The sequence below is a fragment of the Apium graveolens genome, chromosome 3 (assembly GCF_009905375.1).
Source record: "Apium graveolens cultivar Ventura chromosome 3, ASM990537v1, whole genome shotgun sequence".
Taxonomy (NCBI): Eukaryota; Viridiplantae; Streptophyta; class Magnoliopsida; order Apiales; family Apiaceae; genus Apium; species Apium graveolens.
Window position 1 is genome coordinate 70286380 of NC_133649.1, and position 17979 is coordinate 70304358.

Genomic DNA, 17979 nt, shown 5'->3' on the forward strand with positions numbered 1-17979 from the left:
TAAAAATCAGCTCCTCACTTTGAGGGATATTTTCCTTATTCTCTCCTTCAAAAAAGCCTGTCACGTTTCTGTTACAATTAATATTGCCCGACAATTTTGTTGTTATTGTACTTTTGACCCCTTCCACTCTGTCTCCAAAGATTTCTCCCTTATTCTCAGCAATTTCCATAACTGTATCCATATTTTTTGGATCTGATTGACTCGCCCCTGTCCTACCGTTTGCAGGAACTGTACCACCATAGCCATTGCTTGCACCAGCTTGTGTTAACCATCCTTCAACCATTTGGCACCTATCTGTTTAACAGGGCGACGATCAAGAGTTTTCATAAATAAACCATAAGATTTAGCTATTGTCTCCAACGGTTCATCAAATAATCGTTCACAATACTTCTCTGAATGTCCCAATATATCACAAATGAAGCAAAAAGTTGGTAGTCTCTCATAATTGAAGTTTGCCCAAAACCAATCTTCCTTACTACGACAAATCTTCATACGTATTTTCAAGGGCTTATCAATATTCAGAATAACTCAGACCCTTAAATAATCACGCCACGTTCCGGTATAGTTTGTTTGACAGGATGAAACATAGGTTCCAATGTATGAACCTATATCCCTGACAACCCTATCTGACATAAAGCCCGGTTTCAGATCATGAATCTGAACCCAAATCTCCATCTTATTCAACTATTTTGTTCATGAATTTTCACCTTCCTTCAACCTCTCGATTATTAGCGGGGTCTTATTGAACGTCCATGGGGATCCTTCTATCACCCGTTTAATATCTACTTCATGAAAAAATTGAAACAAATATAGGTTGACATCCAACTCCTTAACATACATACATTTCCCTGGTCTCCAGAGAGAAGCCATCACATTTTTCATAGCATCAAAATCTGCTGGCCTTTCTGTCAAAAGCTTTCCAACCAGACACCACCTAATATCAATCTCATCCAAATGCTCTTCATTCCTATCATAAATCAAACCACCATCCTCCTCATCCTCAATACGTAAATCTACATACCTTTCTTTCAACTCCTCCAATACAGGGCTTCCTGACGCCATAGAAGCTCCAAAAAAGAAACTATAATTTGAAGTATGGATTAACGAAACAAAAACAAGACGAGAACTAACTCAAACAAAACAGCCAGACCATGTCAATTGACAAGACAAACATACCATTGAACTTCTTAAATTAATACTTTGATGACCAAAAATAGAGAATAACATATCAGGACACCATACTTCTCTTAACCAAGTAAATTCATACTTTGATGACCAAAAATAGAGTAAAACGTTAATACGGGGAAAAAAACATTTGTACCCCCTCATATGAAGTATATAGGTCAAAAAAAGTGAAATATATAACTGCAATTCTATCTTATGCGGTTATGGACTTATGGGATAGCCCAGAAAATGAGGCTATTACCTGCAATTACTTAACATATAAATCACTACAGCAGTTGCATTGCCGGTCGCTTAATAAACAGAAAAATTAAAGTTGGAGAAATGAAGTAGCTGTGCTATATATATATCAGAACATATGTTAAGGCCAAAAAATAAGTAGATCCAAACAACTGTTACTCATTATTCTATCTTGCGATACAAGTGCATATATTGTTATTTGAACTTCTGAAGCAATACTACAGTAGCAGCTCATTTCTACTAGCTTTCTGTATCACTGTGCTCCAATGTCATATGATTCAGATTCATTTCGAGTGGGGGAAGTCCGCAGTCTGAATCACGAGATTCCTCATCTTCACTTTCGTCCAGGTTTACATGATTCATGTTCTTTTCGAGTGGCGGCAGTCCATTTTCTGAAGTGTCAGATTCCTCATCTTCACTTTCCTCCGAGTTTAAGTGATTTAAATTCTTCTCAAGTGGAGGAAGTCCATCTTCTGAGTCATAAGATCCATCTTCTTCACTGCGAGATACGTCAGCTCCTGTAGCTACAAAAAGTGAACATGCTTGTTTTTAATAACATACAGAATAATGATTCTATCAATGCAATAATTCTTAGAAAAAATATAAGAATACCTGTATGGTATTAAGATGAACAGTGAATTCAAAGCAATATATAACAAATATATAATCAAGTCATTTCTTTATATTCTATTTCCCATAAATAAATTTAAGAAGCCAAAGTCTGTGCGCGCACGCATAAGTATAAAAACAGTACTACATTACACATTTGGTAATCTTACATGTATTTTGGGTAGAACTTTGGAATACTTGAGGTACAAAAGTCGAGAGGGAAGAGAAGAACAATGTTTCTTTCTTCTCTCATATCCAATAACCAAATTAATATATATATATATATATCTCATATCCAATAACCAAAAAAAATAAAAATATATATATATATATAGAGAGAGAGAGAGCTAAGATTTTGCGACCATATACAGCAAAGCAGAACCAACAATGTTGTTTACATACCAACTTCTTGAAGACCTTCCGCTACACGCGGGTTTTGCTGGGAAAGCCAGGCATTTTGGACAATTATCATATCAGCACTGCTTTCACATTCAGAATACGACTTTAAAAGTGCTCTGCATTTAGAAGGGTACAACAAGATTATTACAGATATTATACCAATAGTAAATGCACATATAAAGAAGACATACCAAAAAAACTAATGCCGTATTTTTTATTTTTTAGTGATAACATGAATTATTCATTTACTCCCTCCGTCCTTTCCAATTGTTATCGGCTCGGGGGAGTGTCCGCCACGCATTTTAATATGAATAAAAAAGTATAGTTCTATAACTTTTTTTTAAAATTTTCTTTTTCTGAAAATAAAAAATTATAAAACTATAATTTACATTCATCTTAAAATGTGTGTTGGACACTCTCCCAAAAATGATAATAATTGGAAAGGACGGAGGGAGTATCTAATTTGGAATTGCTAAATAAAGAGGGCCAATGTCGAGGAGTAATTCATTACTTGTTGATCTCTTTTATATGTTATATCTTTGTTAAGATATAGCAAGTAGTTACAATAAGAAGAAAATGTCAGCTAAAAACATGCTCACACAGAAAAACAAACAAACATGGGACCTTTCTCATTAATTTAACAGTCGTTTCTTATACTTAATCCTTAAGAACAATCATAGCCTTTTAATCTATGCGAGGAAAACTTGTGACCTTCAACAGATTGAGAACATGAACAAAGTTATCAACTACTTATTCTACTGGTGGATGACTCATAAGAACAGTCACATGAATTCCGCACAAAAAAAATCCACATTTCTGTATCTGCAGAACCAGAATTTTAGTACATCCTAAATTAAGCCGTGAATCTACATGGATGGCTCCATACAACAGAAATCTTTGCCAAAAACATACCAATATTTGACTTGCTTTTAGGTACCAATAGCAACAAAACTGATTAGTTCTTCAATTAGATAAAAAAACAGTCCTGACAGTTTTTTCCATACAAGGTTTAATAAGGGCGCACCTGTTTAGCGACAAAAAAGCATGTCCCCACTTAAATTTGCTAAGCAACAACTCTGCAGTTTCCCTTTCACCACTGTCAAATAGAAAAGATTACCAACTAAATAGTTAACTATGCCCTGATCTAATAGAAACTTGTATATAAATTTCTAAAATATACATATGTGTGTGTGTGAACAAGGTTTTATTACAAAATATACAAACCTGAAAGATGCACAATATAAATGTAAATGATTCACTAAATATACAAATAACATTCATGACAAATTCGAACATAAAAAAATTTGGCTACATAAATTACAATTTGCTAAGAATACAAAATTCACTACAAATCCAATTAATTCAGTTTGTAGGCTAAATAAGTTGGTATCTGACCACACTCCTTTACATACAAAGTGAAGGCATAGCTCAAAAATATAATACAACAATACAGGTGTGTACATTACATATACTCATATCATGGTACAAAACTGAAAATATTACAAGGATTGTGAAGTGCCAGATGTTTGACAGCATCAAATTCATGTTATAAAGGTAATACAAAAGGTATAGCTAATATGGTTACAGTCACAGATTCTAAGCATCATATATCTCGTTTTTGTGTAACGTGCTAAAACAAAACTTAAATAATTTTATCAGGAGTATGTGAATGGCAAATATAGTGTGCTACTTGCTCAATCTGGAGGTGTAAAACTAGTCTTCCTTTGTCTTTCCTTTGGCACTAATTGCTGCTACATAGTCCAGATTGTATACCACCATATAATGTCTATTTGTAATTCATAGTTCTAATTTCTAAAAAATATCTACTTTTAAGCTACCTGTCGATTATCATTTCAATCTTAGCTTCAAAGTAAAATTTAGTAACGACTAACAAGTAAGGATAATCCTTCACTAGAATGAATCCTAGCCTGGGAGTACCTATCTAGTGAATTCATATTGCACTTTCTTGTCCAGAACATTGTTCAATTAGAAATATGAAATTTGCAAACTGTAGTACCATATAATTAAAGCTGCAGATAATGCCTCAACACACGATAGTTGACACGGCCGGCCATAATTTATTGGATTTGCTGCTACCAACCACGGCACTACAAGAGAACACAGCTCATTTAGCAAAAGTAGAAAAGAAACTGCATGAAACGACCAAAAATAGATAACCTGCACTGAAATACAAGTTGGAGCTGCTAATTATGCTGTTTAATTTGAATTTGTAATAGATTAATGCTAATGTATGATACTGCAATGTGCAAAAACACAAAAATAGGATGTACCTTGACTATATCGTCTATGTACCAGAAACAGGTGAACACAACTAATTTAAAATTCAAATATTGGTTCATTATATTTGAAATATTACTTTATAGTAGCACAAAATTATTTCCTAGGGAAAAGCATTGTTAGAGGTTTTAAATGTAATATATTAAGCTATAATAATCTTTCACCCGTTCACTTGTGCTAGAAATAGGCAACTTCCTATTATTTGTGTACAGACAGTAGGAGGATATCCTGCGATCTTGCCTATTATTATTCGTTACACATATATGTCCAACTCATACTAACTAGATAAGAGCATTCAGCATACATATCTAAAAATTACACAACTGACACGTGTATGAAGAATGCGAAATAAAAATTAACAGTGAACAAAATGTTTAGTTTTCGTACAGAGGCGAGGGGCAACGCATCGTAGCTTTGTAAATGGTACATCATCTAAACGAGCCCAAGAGCAATCTACAACAGCCAAACCTTTCCGATTCATCAAACTCTGATCTTCCTTTGAGACACATTGTGTCCCAGCAGGACTGGAAACATTAGAGGCGTCATTTCAAGAGAAAATGTAGATGACAAAAAAAGAATAACATATGGACATTTATGTATTAAATAATGTATATAATATATATACACACATATACACATGTAAATCTGATTCACTTCAGAACATATTACAAATGTTTAGAATTAACGTAATTAGAGTCAAGAAGCTTGTAAAAAAAATAGCAATAGACTGGTAGGGTTGAGTTCTGCTGACACCTAACACCATGAGTAGAATATATCATTCAAATACTGATCTTTCCACAATCAATAGCAAGATAATAGCATTTCACGATGCTTAAAAATTAACTTTATATGGAAGAAATATATTGATAAGTATTGAAAACTAAATGTGGGAACAGCTGCTCTATGGCTAAGACAAACTAGAACATGTTACACTTGTAAGAAACTTGAGTACAAATAGCATCCTAGAGAGTTGGGAAAAAAATGGGTACCTTAGTACAATGCCACCAAAACTGTTACCAACTCGCAACTCCTGCATGACATTGTTTAATCGTCATTAATGTGAAACCATGATATATGATAGGTATAATATGGCTAGCTAGAACTAAATGTAATTGTGATTGTGACTATCCTGGAACTTAAACGTCCGTTTTATCATTTATGAAGAATATTGTCTGTTAACAACAATACTCTATACATATACCGCAAACTGTGTACACAGAAATAGTAGACTATGATCAGAAGAAAATTGGTAAGTTACTTTCTTTCAGAAAATTGAATCTCGAAAGCTTGCGTCCGGTGCATTTTTTTGAATCGCACTGTCCAAAATCCTGAAACAGCAAAACATTTATTAGCTTAATTTTTATAATTAGCAAGGTTTTACTTAGCAAGGCAATCTCAGTAAAGCCGCACTTTCTAATGAACACAATGTTCATAACCTAAGCACTATACTATCCCCAATTTTTAAAGAATGTTTAAGCTGATATCTTAAATATGCTTCAAGGAGTAGAGTAAACATACTGAAGATATCTCGCTCGCAAGCAGGATCAACATAAAATATACGCAAAGCTTAACCCTAATCCAAACGACTAATAGTTAACTGTTTTGGATAAGCTTTTCTTAAGATGATCAAACGTGATTGTATAACCAATTAATCTTTAAACAACTATATACAACTGTACAAAACTAGTACATGAACAAAAACAAAGACATACCCCATCAGGCAAAGAAACCAACTTGTTCGCTAAAAGTTACACATTAAACCAAAGCTTATGAACATGTATATATTACAAAAAAGTCAGGGAAAATATACATACCCACATAGCAAGCTGAATTTTTGGAACAATGGGCTGCTCTTCAATTTCTGTTTAAACAAGTAACTTAAAAGTAAACTGAAAAAAATCTTGAACTACCACAAAGACATTTTATCAAACACCTTTAGTGCAAGTTATACAAATGTAAATATGTGAATAATTATGAACCTGGCTCAGCGGGGAAGGAGTCGGCATCTCCTGAAATTTTAAGTGACCGACTGGATTGGCCTGCTGCTCGATGGGAGTGATTGGTTTTGAATCTTCTGGGCTTGTTGTGACCCATATGCAGTGGCTACGATGATGATTATGATCAACAATTAAGCAAACAAGTGAAAAAATACTGTAAATGGAGACACGCCGCCCCAAGGCCTCTCCTTTAAAAGAGTGTTTGAATTTTAAAAGAAGAAAAAGTAATTTTAATTTTTTTTTTGACATAAACGTACTTGCTTCTCATTAAATGAAATCAATAATCATTACATCTGAAATAAAATTTCGAGCTATATTCATCCACTCCTGAATGTCTAACGTAGAATGAGTAGCCCGCTAATGTATGGGCAACTGCATTCGCAGACCTGTGAACAAACTCAACAAACACATTATCAAAGTACTTTAATAAATTAACACAATCTAAAACAATAGTATGAAAAAAAGTAATTTTAATTTAATTCAATGTAAGGAGCAAAGTAGGGAAATGTTATATACTTGTATATATTTTTCTCCTCGTTTACCCATATAATAGCCCAACATAATTGTAAAAACAGTGAGCTATTTTATTTTTAATAAATGATAAATTTATTTATATATTTACTATATTTTTTTTAAAAATGAAAATGATAAAATATTCATAAGAGATTTGTCCATGTATTTACTATATTCTTTTAAAAAAATTTGTTAATGGGATTCAACCTAAGTATAATCATTCATAAATAAATTTTTATATCAATGCACCAACTTATCACTTGTGTTTTGTATTATACTTATATATAATATTATCATAAAAACTATGCAATGCACGATACAGAATTTGTTTATCAAAAACATTTTTATGATGTGATTTGATAATAATTATACATATACACAAATATTTGTAAAAAGATCTAACTGTCCATATTAAATTTACAATACATGAATCATAATTATCAAAAATTTGTATAAAATTTTCGTTATACATTATTATGATAAGGATATAAATTAATTTTTTTATGTAAAGGTATTTAAATTTGAAAAAAAAATATTAAATTGAAATATGTAGTAATATTGTTATTTCTATGTGTGTTTACAAAATATATTATTATTATTTTATTTAAACGAAAATTTTTATCTCGATTTAATAGTATACAAATTATATTATAGTTTTATTTTAATTTTTTTTATTCCGAAACCCGTTATACTTATCAAATCTAACTAATTATAATTAATTTTTAATTTAATTTTATTTAAAGTCGGATACGTATATATATATAAATATTTTTGTTTAACTCAGATGAATAGTATATATATCATTAATTTTAGATAGTTAAATTTTATTTTGATTTTATTTATAGTTTTAATAAGATTTATAAATTTTTAGTTTTGATGAATAGTAAATATTATTTTATTTTAACCCAATGTTATTATTCTGATTGATAACTTACCAGTTCAATAATATAATTTTTTAAACCGAATCAATGGTAGTTATTATTTTATTTTAACCCGAAATCCATTACTCGCACTAAATTTAACTAATTATACTTAGTTTGCTAATAAATTAATTTTAATCTTGACCAATACTATAATTTCATTTTTGTCGAGATATATAGTGTGTATTATTTCATCTTATTTCAATGTTATTACATCAACAAACGAATTATCTCTATTTAAGTTTTTAAAAAAGTATCATGAATAACATAGATACAAAATCAATACCGTGTATTACATTAACGTAAGTCGTATATAAACCTAAATACAATTCCAACTAACCGACTACCAAATTTTTAATGTTTCTGTGCAATACACGAATGTTTTACTTTTTATTTAACAAATGAATTTTAATTTAAACTAGTTTAAAAAATCAAATTAAAGTACAACAAAAAAAACTCAATTTCGTTTGATTTTATTTTGGCTCTATCTCGAGTTCTATAAATCAGATTTTGACGATTTTACAGTCCACATGAAACTCACGAAATAATGTTTAATTCAGTGATGGTTTGAAAATTTTATACAAAAAATATTATCCATAATGTAAAGTCGAAAATAATAACAAATTTTGCATTATAATTCAATATAGGATACCTACTTTTTTTTGTTTAAATAATTGAAAGGGTAGGAAATTCTATTCAATTTAGAATCATGCTTATCGTTGATTATTGAATATTCCTTTATCAATTTATTTAAGATCTAACTGTTCTCATTAATTTGATCATACATGGATCATAACTACCAAAAAATTGGTCCTCATTAATTTGATAGTAGGACCATAACTACCAAAAAATTGGATAAAATTCCCTTTATGCATATTATATATTAAGGATATAATTAAGCCTAATAAACTAATCTTAATTATTTTAAAAATTCATCTTAAATTATAAAAATTAAAATGCATTGATTTAACAAATTCTTACAAACTATTTATTACGATAGGGCCTATTTTTTATAAACTATATTCTTTGACGCATTTAGGAATCATTTTTCTAAAAGATTATTATAATGATTCTAATAATCATGAACCTATTTTGACATGGCTAATTAAAAAAAATAAAATTTTCAACAAATTAAATTAAAAAAAAACTAAAATAATATATATTAACATAACAATTATTAAAAATAATCTTGTACTAAATTTAGTCCAGTAAGCATCTTCAATGTTGATAACAAAACTTGTTAGCTAAAAAATGATAAAATAAAAATTATGTAAATTTATAACTAAGGGGAAGTGTATCCACCTAAGAAAATCTCCAATGATACAAAATTTTTAGCTAAATTATATTAGCTAAATTATATATGTGGAGTTTAAGTGGCATCTGGGGGCAATATTTAGAATTTATGTAAAATTTGGAGCACTCCAACCATACTGGCAAAAAAAATACATAATTAAATTTTGTTGGCTAAATTTGTCGAACCACTAAATTTTTTAGATATAATTTTGATATCATATTTATACATAATTGTTTTTGGAGTCTTTACCCTTCTCTTAACTAAAATTTTACATAATTATAGATTTATAATGTTTTAGCTAACACTTTTACTAATTACCATTGGAGGGCTTTGATGGTTAAACAAATATAGCCAACTAAATATAATTATCTATATTAGCTTAAAACCGTGCGATGCACGGATTATTTTTTAATATTATATATTTTTTTGAATTTAATTTTAAGTGAAAATTTTAAGTTCTGAAATTAATATATTATAATTTTTTAATAATATGATTTAATAATAAATTTACATATATAAGTGTATAATTTAGTAATATTTTAATTTTTAAAAAAATAAGACTAATTGAAAGATATAGTTTTATTGATGTGGTTATAAAATATAATTATGTTTTAATTAAAAGGTAAATTTTAGCTCACATTAATAATATACGAATTATCTTATGTCGACCATATTCAACTAATTATATTAATTTGTTAAATTTTAGCGTTGAACAATACTATACATTATTTTATTTTACTCTCAGGCCCGTTATATCCACTAGCTAAATATATTTAATTTATTTTTATTATATTTTAGCTCTAGGCAGTGTTCTAAAAATTCCCGATTTTTAAAAAAATCCTCAATTAATCCCCGATTAATCCTTAAAAAATTTTCGGCCGATCTATTTTTTGAAATCTTATTAATATTTATAAATTATTTTTGAATTATATATTTCATTATAAATAAGGTAAATATATTAAATATTATTAAAATATTTAAATATATCCGATTTTTGTTCCGATTAATCCCTAATCGGTACCTAAACCGATTAGTACCAATTGCCGATTTTTATAACCATGCCTCTGGGTGAATATAATTTTGTTTTAAACCGAATATATAATATATTTTGTTTTGGAGGGATGACATTATATTGACCAACTTATTACATTTCAAAATTTATTTTTGTTTTATCCCGATTGAGTAAATATTTTTTAGTTTGATCGGTTATATTTATTATTTTATTTTTAGAATGAGGTAATAAATCTTGGTTTTAACCTCAAGCTGGTTATATCAACCAAATCTAACTAATTATATTTAGTTTTTTGTTTAATTTTATTTTAGTCTTGAGTAAGTAGGTAAATATATTTTTCTCATAAACCAAATGGATAATATATTTATTTTATTTTAGCCTGATTACATTAAATGAACTAAACGAATTTTCTTTCAAATAGTTTTTTTTTGTTTTAGCTCATTTATAATTATTTTTTTAGCCTGATGATGATATTATATCGATCAAATGAATTTTCCTTTCAAGTTTTTATTTGTCTTTATTATTATATTTTGTCCAGACTGTAAATCCAACTTACTCTATGTAGTCTATTTTTAATTTTTATTTCAGATTGCATCAATTGTATAATTTTGTCGGGTGAATATTATATATTATTTTGTTTAAACCAAGTTCATTACACATATTATAATTATATTTGTATTTATATATTTTTTATTGTAAATATAATCTATTCATGAGAGTGTTTTATTTTAAATATTCTTATAATTACGGTGACCAGACCGACTACCAACCAATTTTTTATTATTTCGTCTTTAATATAATATTATAGATGTGATTGTCGTTTAATACCGAGATATATTTTTTAAATTTTAAATATATTTATTAGATTATTTGTAAATTTAATATATATCATATTCATAACTTGATCGGTAGGACATTATTATTTAGGACTCGACCCAATTTTAAAAATATTCGGAATCTGACACTGACTTTGATAATATTTGTCAAAGCTACGACGTCATGCTAAATCGATTAAATTTTCATATTTCAATTTTAAAAAGAGAAATATAATTATAATATTGTTCAATGATGGTGAATTTGTATAAACTAGCGTAAAAACTCATGCGAGGCACGGGCCTGTATATATATCAAAATATTATCTCGAACGAACTTGCACCTATAAACAAATAATTTTTGAATACTATTTAAATATTTTAACTTTATTTTATATTCACATTTCAATTACTAAATAGCGAATAATATATTTTTATAAATTAAATTACATCTCGTAAATTTAAATAAATGAAAATATGATGACACAAAATTCATCACTAAATTGTCTTACTTCTTTTTCTTTTCATACATGTTGTTAAAGGGATATGTATCGGGTCACTTCAAGGTCGAGAAGTGTTATCACCGCCCCGAACCCTAAACGGGGATTATTTTCCTCTCCTCTGCTCCCCGCCCGAACGAAAATTCCCGCAGAATTCGGAAAACAATTAAATATTATAATTTTGTATTTTTAATAAGTTTTTATGATTAAAAACAATCTACTAATTCGTATTATATAAAAACAATAATAATATCTCTTTTTTAACATCAAATCATATTAAAATCGATTTATAATATGAAGAAATTAAAAATTAAAAATATATATAATGTTACATTGTAAAAAATTTGATCAAGAAAAGTATAGATTATTTTAAAAATATAATAAATTTTAAATCCTAAATATATATATACACACACAAACACACACATAGTCGGGGTCGGGATACACTAATCTTAAACTGCGCCCTCATTCCTTAATTTTTTTATAAAAGTTTCCTCGTTCTCCGCCCCCTAATAATTCCCTAAATCCTCGACTTGAACAGGGTGGGAATCGTATCGGGGTGGGCGAGATTAATGTCCATCCCTATTTATTTGGTTGAGACTAAAAAATGAAGAGTGCAAAAAAAAATGTCTCACTTGTCAATTGTTAACACTTAGGTTGATTAAGTGGATTTTATATATATAAGGTGAGTGAAATAAATTGGAAAAATATTGGGTAAATTAATAAGAGTGCAAAACATATTAAAACTAATGAAAAATGACATGCACTCTTAAAACATAATAACAAATTTAGTACATTGAGAAAAGTATCATGATGAAAACTAAATTGGCCTATACGAGGGTGTAAATTATTGTCTAATTTAATAAAAAAATTAGTACTAATTTGCTTATTTTAGAAATATACTTAATAACAAATAATGAAGTGTACTATATTTAATACATTATTTATATTAGATCAATTTTAATATTTTATTTTTCTAAGTTACTGTATGACTAATTCAAATCATTGTTCACAAACTCGACAGTTTTATCCAATATATTGATCGGGTACACATACTCGAATTTATTCACTAGATGATTTTTCATTAGTCGAATAAAACCCGCTTTTGAGTATAGCTCAAGTCAAACTCGATCCTATTCATATTAAAATTAAAAAGTCTACAAATAATTAAATGATAAAATAATATTGAACCAATATAATTATTTAATTAATTATGAGTATTAAAAAAATTACTCATTCACCTCACCATGTAATCTATATATGCCCGATTTCATAAAAATTAAAATTTATCACCTTCGTAATGTATTATAATTAATATTTCATTATCTCGGAGATGTATACAATAATGTTCAGAATAAGAGTAATATATATTATCTTGGTTGGTTTCATCTTTAAAGTAATATGTAATTTTTATATTATACATATATATACTAATAAATTAGTTTTAAAAGTTAATTTTTAATATATTTAAATTTTTATCTGAGTACTCATTCCATGTACTCCTGAACTGTATACTCTTGACTCGGTGAATTCACTAAGTCAAACTCAATTAAACTAAATTATGATTTTTAAAAAACAAATCCCAATGAAATATAAAGAAATATTTAATAATATAATAAATATAAATCATAACAATTAACAAAATAATATATATATATATGTGTGTGTGTTGCTTAAATAACAAGTGGTGGCATTTTAAAATTTTTATGGTAAAACTACAAAAACTAAACCTAAAAAACAGAGTCACATAAATAATATAAATCAACATTTTATTCACTCAAAAGTTAAAGTTATACAAAAAAAAATTAATAAACAAAGAGCGTGGCTTATCTAATAAGAATTTCAAGGTGAACTAAAAAAATTATGTAGCACATATGATAGTGACATGAAATTTGTAAGTAGGAGGCGTGTGACATCCCGAACTTGGGGTTAGAGTTCTGGAGCCACTAAATAAGATAAAGCACAAATATGAAATTGTACTAACAGTTATTACTAAGTTTATACAATAACCCCATCAACAGGATACTTATCAGGTTAAGTATGTCATACGTTTACAACTTAAAACAGAAACAAACCAATATATGGGACCATCTCTACATGAGATTACACCATATCCCTCAAAACCAACCTATAGATACATCTGGCTCAAGTCGGAAACCTAGTTTAGACCTGACTAAAACTGTCTGAAACTACCTGATAGCTACCAAGCCTGAACGGGGAACTAGAAGAACGTCCTGGACTACTCCTACGGCAAGGAGGGCGATTTCGATACATCTGAAAAGGGTTAATGATAAACAAAGCAAAAGGTGAGCTCAGGATTGTTCAGCAAGTGCTAAAATAATCAAATACATGGTAACATCAATGAAATGTACTATAAAATAGTTCAATATATAAAGCTTGTAATATATAATAGGTGATGTCAAAGATTACTGAAGCTGAAAATGTCATTAGTAATCAGTTAAACTTGGGGTCAACCCTAAGTAAGTTGTATTGTTATCTAAATTTGTATTATGTACTTGTAACACTTAAAGTTTGTAAAAATGCAAAGGAGCGGACTTGAGTCTTTTTCCTAAAATAGTATCAAGCCTAAGGATTCTATCTGGAAGAAGATCAAGAAGATCATGCCTCAGAAGAATTTTGAAGAAGCTTGGAGTTGAATAAATCTGTTTGGAGAAAAATGTTCTAAGTCAAGATCTCTACAAGTCACATATTTAATGTTATAGAGAAGTCATTCGAGAACTCCAGAATGACTTATCGAGAAGTCATTCAAACTCCAGAGAGTACCGACGGATAAGCAATATCTACTCGACGAATGAGCTATATATCCACTCGATGGATGAATAACATCTACTCGACGGATGAACAATATCTACTCGACGGATACATCTACTCGACGGATGAGCAATATCTACTCGACGGATAAGCTACACATCTACTCGACGGATGAACAATATCTACTCAACGGATAAGCAATATCCACCGGGAGTAGAGAAGTCAGGAAAGTTACTCGAGAACTCAAAAAGATATCATCAAGTCATTTCTTCACTAGAGAACTCAGAGTTATCGACAAGTCTATATCTATTCGAGAACTCAGAGAAATATATAAGTCAAGTGAAGTTATGAAGACTAGAGATCTCGATGAGCTGAAGACCTCTACAAGCCAAACTCATTATGGAGTACCAGAGATCTCGATAGGCCTTTATACTTATCGAGATATTAAGTGTTCAAATGAATCAAACTGGAGATCTTGAAGTACAGTCTCAAAGTATAGAATTGCAGATCAGTTTAATATCCAAGATAAACAATCAACAAACAATCCAACACCTGGATTGACAAGTCTACAAAAAACAGCTTGAAGAGTGTGCAAGATCAATGGCAAAGATTAACTAACAGAGGAAGATTAAAGTAAACACGGGATGCTAAAGATATGCTAAGCCAGAAATGGAAGATTTACTTTTCCATAAATAGAAATGACAAGTGACAGTTTAGAAAAGCTAATAGCATGTTTATTATCCACTGTGTAAACCAGCAGTTAACTGAGCTATAAAGTTAACATTGGCCCTCTAGTTAGAAGCAACAATTTAGATCAAAAATTCTTGTAACACTATCGAGAAAAACCTGAGCTTTTTAACCTAGTAGAGCTTAGAAATTTTGTAGCAAAGCATCTTAATTTTTAATACAAAAATTAAGTGAGTTTTGAAGATCTGTGTTTTTTATTTTATGCAAGTTTAATTTCTGCATGAACACTTTTCTTTACAAGATTTAATTTACTTTGTTCAACCATTATCTTTCAAGAAAAGCCTAAAATCAGAAAAACACATTCACCCCCCCCCCCTCTGTGTGTGATTCATTACCTAACAAAGCTATACAATAAAACATTAAAACTAGAACAAAAACAATCTAACAAAATCTTTATAGGTACATCAACTCGTAAATAATCTAGATTAACAGCTATCTGCTTCTTAAATCAAATTGAAGCATACGCTTCCTTTCAACCAAAAACCTCGAACCTGTTCACATATTGGATTTAGATAAGACACAATGGTCTGTGAAAGATGATCAGTCCTTCACATGCCCCAACAATACCTAAACATATTTGATAATGTTGAAAGATAATATCCATGGATTCACAGATATATAGCCAGATCTGTTAAAACTTGGGACTAGAGCCTCAACCACTTATTAACCGTACCAAATGCCTCACAAAGTTCGAGTATTTTACCAACTTTACATTTTTAAGAAAAGGTTTATTCCATCAAAACTATACTTATAACAAATAAGCTTTACAAACAGATGAGCTAAACCGAGTTATGAAAATCATTTATAAATCTTGAAATCATAAGTTCCAACTTGGCAAGTCAACTTTTCAAAATAAAATCATACTTTGGTCATGCATTTGCAATAATAATAGTTTAAATAAAAGTACACTTGCTTGCGCTGAGCAAAAGGCACAAGGTACGGAATACTACTGTTGTCGGGAACCCATAGAATTTAAAAGACTATAACTCAATCGAAAGTCTTATTTTCAATATCCTCAACTAATAGGCTGCCCTTCACAACATAATAGTTTTACATTAGCACGTAATACCAAATTTGATCACATAGCACATTGTACTATGTTAGGATTTTAATAAAATTTCGGCAGCATTTCTCTTATAACTAGGACTATCCCAAGAATAAATATTAACCAAATCCAATCCAATACAAGCATCCAATGCCAATCAAGAAGTACTAACTAGTTTACAAATGATCCGCAAAGTATCACTTCATAACCAACTAACTATTTCCAAGTTAACACCAAAATTTTATATCAATTCTTTTTAATATTTCCAAAAATTTGAGTGCTCCCCTAGAGAAATTAATCAAAATTTGAATTCAACAACACTTTAAAATCAATACACCTCCTTACGGCGCCATTTTAAAAACTTGAACCAACTCATCCTATATTTATAAAAATATTCGAGTATATTTTAAAAAGAATCAAATTTTCTTTTTTTTGAACCTTTACTTCCATTATTATAATCTAAAATTCCAAGATATCGCACATCATTCAAGCATCTAAACACTTAATACAAGTAATCATTATAACGAAAGTGAAATCTCATGTAAACAATTTATCTCATGCATGCATTACTTAATACTTACTAATCACATGTATACTAATCATAATTAAGCATACAATCACCAAATAAATAAAAGAAAATAAAATCCAAGGGTGCAAGGGGTACCCTAAATTCGAAAATAATGAGGAATTGGAGAGGAAGAGAGAGTGTTCCTAGAGCCTTGAATATTCTTAACCCAAAAGTTGGGATTTCCTTAACCACCTTGACTAACAAAATGAGTTTTGGTAATTAAATGGTGAAAATGTGATGAAGCAAAGGGGAAGAGAGATTCGGGAGTAGAGGGAACCGAGAGTGCAGAGGGAGAGAAATGGTGAGGTGGGTGAGTGTGGTGGAATAACTTTTGTGTATCTATCTTTTGTTTAAGTAGACACATGTCCACCATGCAAGATTGAAGGAAGTTATGCACATGCTAGATTTTTTCAGCTGGAGATAAGTGGCTATGCATGCAAATTTAACTGCCCAGGTGGTGCCAAGTGTCACCCTCTTACTTAATCAAATATTGTATGAACTTAATGATAAAATAAAACATGATACAATTTAATTCGAAAAATTCTCTAAAAAATATGCAAAATTTACCATAGCTAGGTAATATTATAAAAGCTTATAAATAAATTTTCAGAATTTTTAAATCATTATTGGATTTTTAACGAATTTTGAAAGTTTAATACAAAAATATTTCATGAAAATCCTATTTTTATTAAAACTAATATTTTATAATTTTTAAAAGTCCTAAAATTAATTATTATCACTGGAAAATCTTAAAAAGAATATTTTCTACTTGTTTATATTTTTCATAATTCATTTACTAAAATACCAATTTTCAAAAATTTATAAATAATTATTAAACAATTAAGCAAACTACTACTAACGCATCTATACACATAAACACATACGAGTAACATGTTAAGGTCATATAACATATAATTCTTACTCTTAACATATAATCTCATAATTATCATATATTATTTAATTATGTAAAACAAAATTACGGATCGTTATATCCTTCCCCCCTTAAAAAGATTCTGTCCTCGGAATCTGACCTAACCAAATAAATGAGGATATTTTTCCAGCATCTCACTC

At 29.3% G+C, this 17979-nt stretch overlaps 1 protein-coding gene across 1 annotated transcript; it reads right to left on the reverse strand.

Annotated features, from left to right (window-relative positions):
* Positions 1-1402: 1402 nt before the first annotated feature.
* On the reverse strand, positions 1403-6969 carry LOC141712400 (uncharacterized). The gene is made up of 9 exons (XM_074515326.1): positions 6708-6969; positions 6543-6589; positions 5989-6056; positions 5718-5756; positions 5116-5252; positions 4448-4538; positions 3455-3526; positions 2434-2546; positions 1403-1946 (listed from the first exon to the last, which is right to left on the reverse strand). Exons 1-9 carry the CDS (start codon positions 6820-6822, stop codon positions 1663-1665), a joined length of 966 nt encoding a protein of 321 aa, XP_074371427.1. The 5' UTR covers positions 6823-6969; the 3' UTR covers positions 1403-1662.
* Between the last annotated feature and the right edge of the window lie 11010 nt (positions 6970-17979).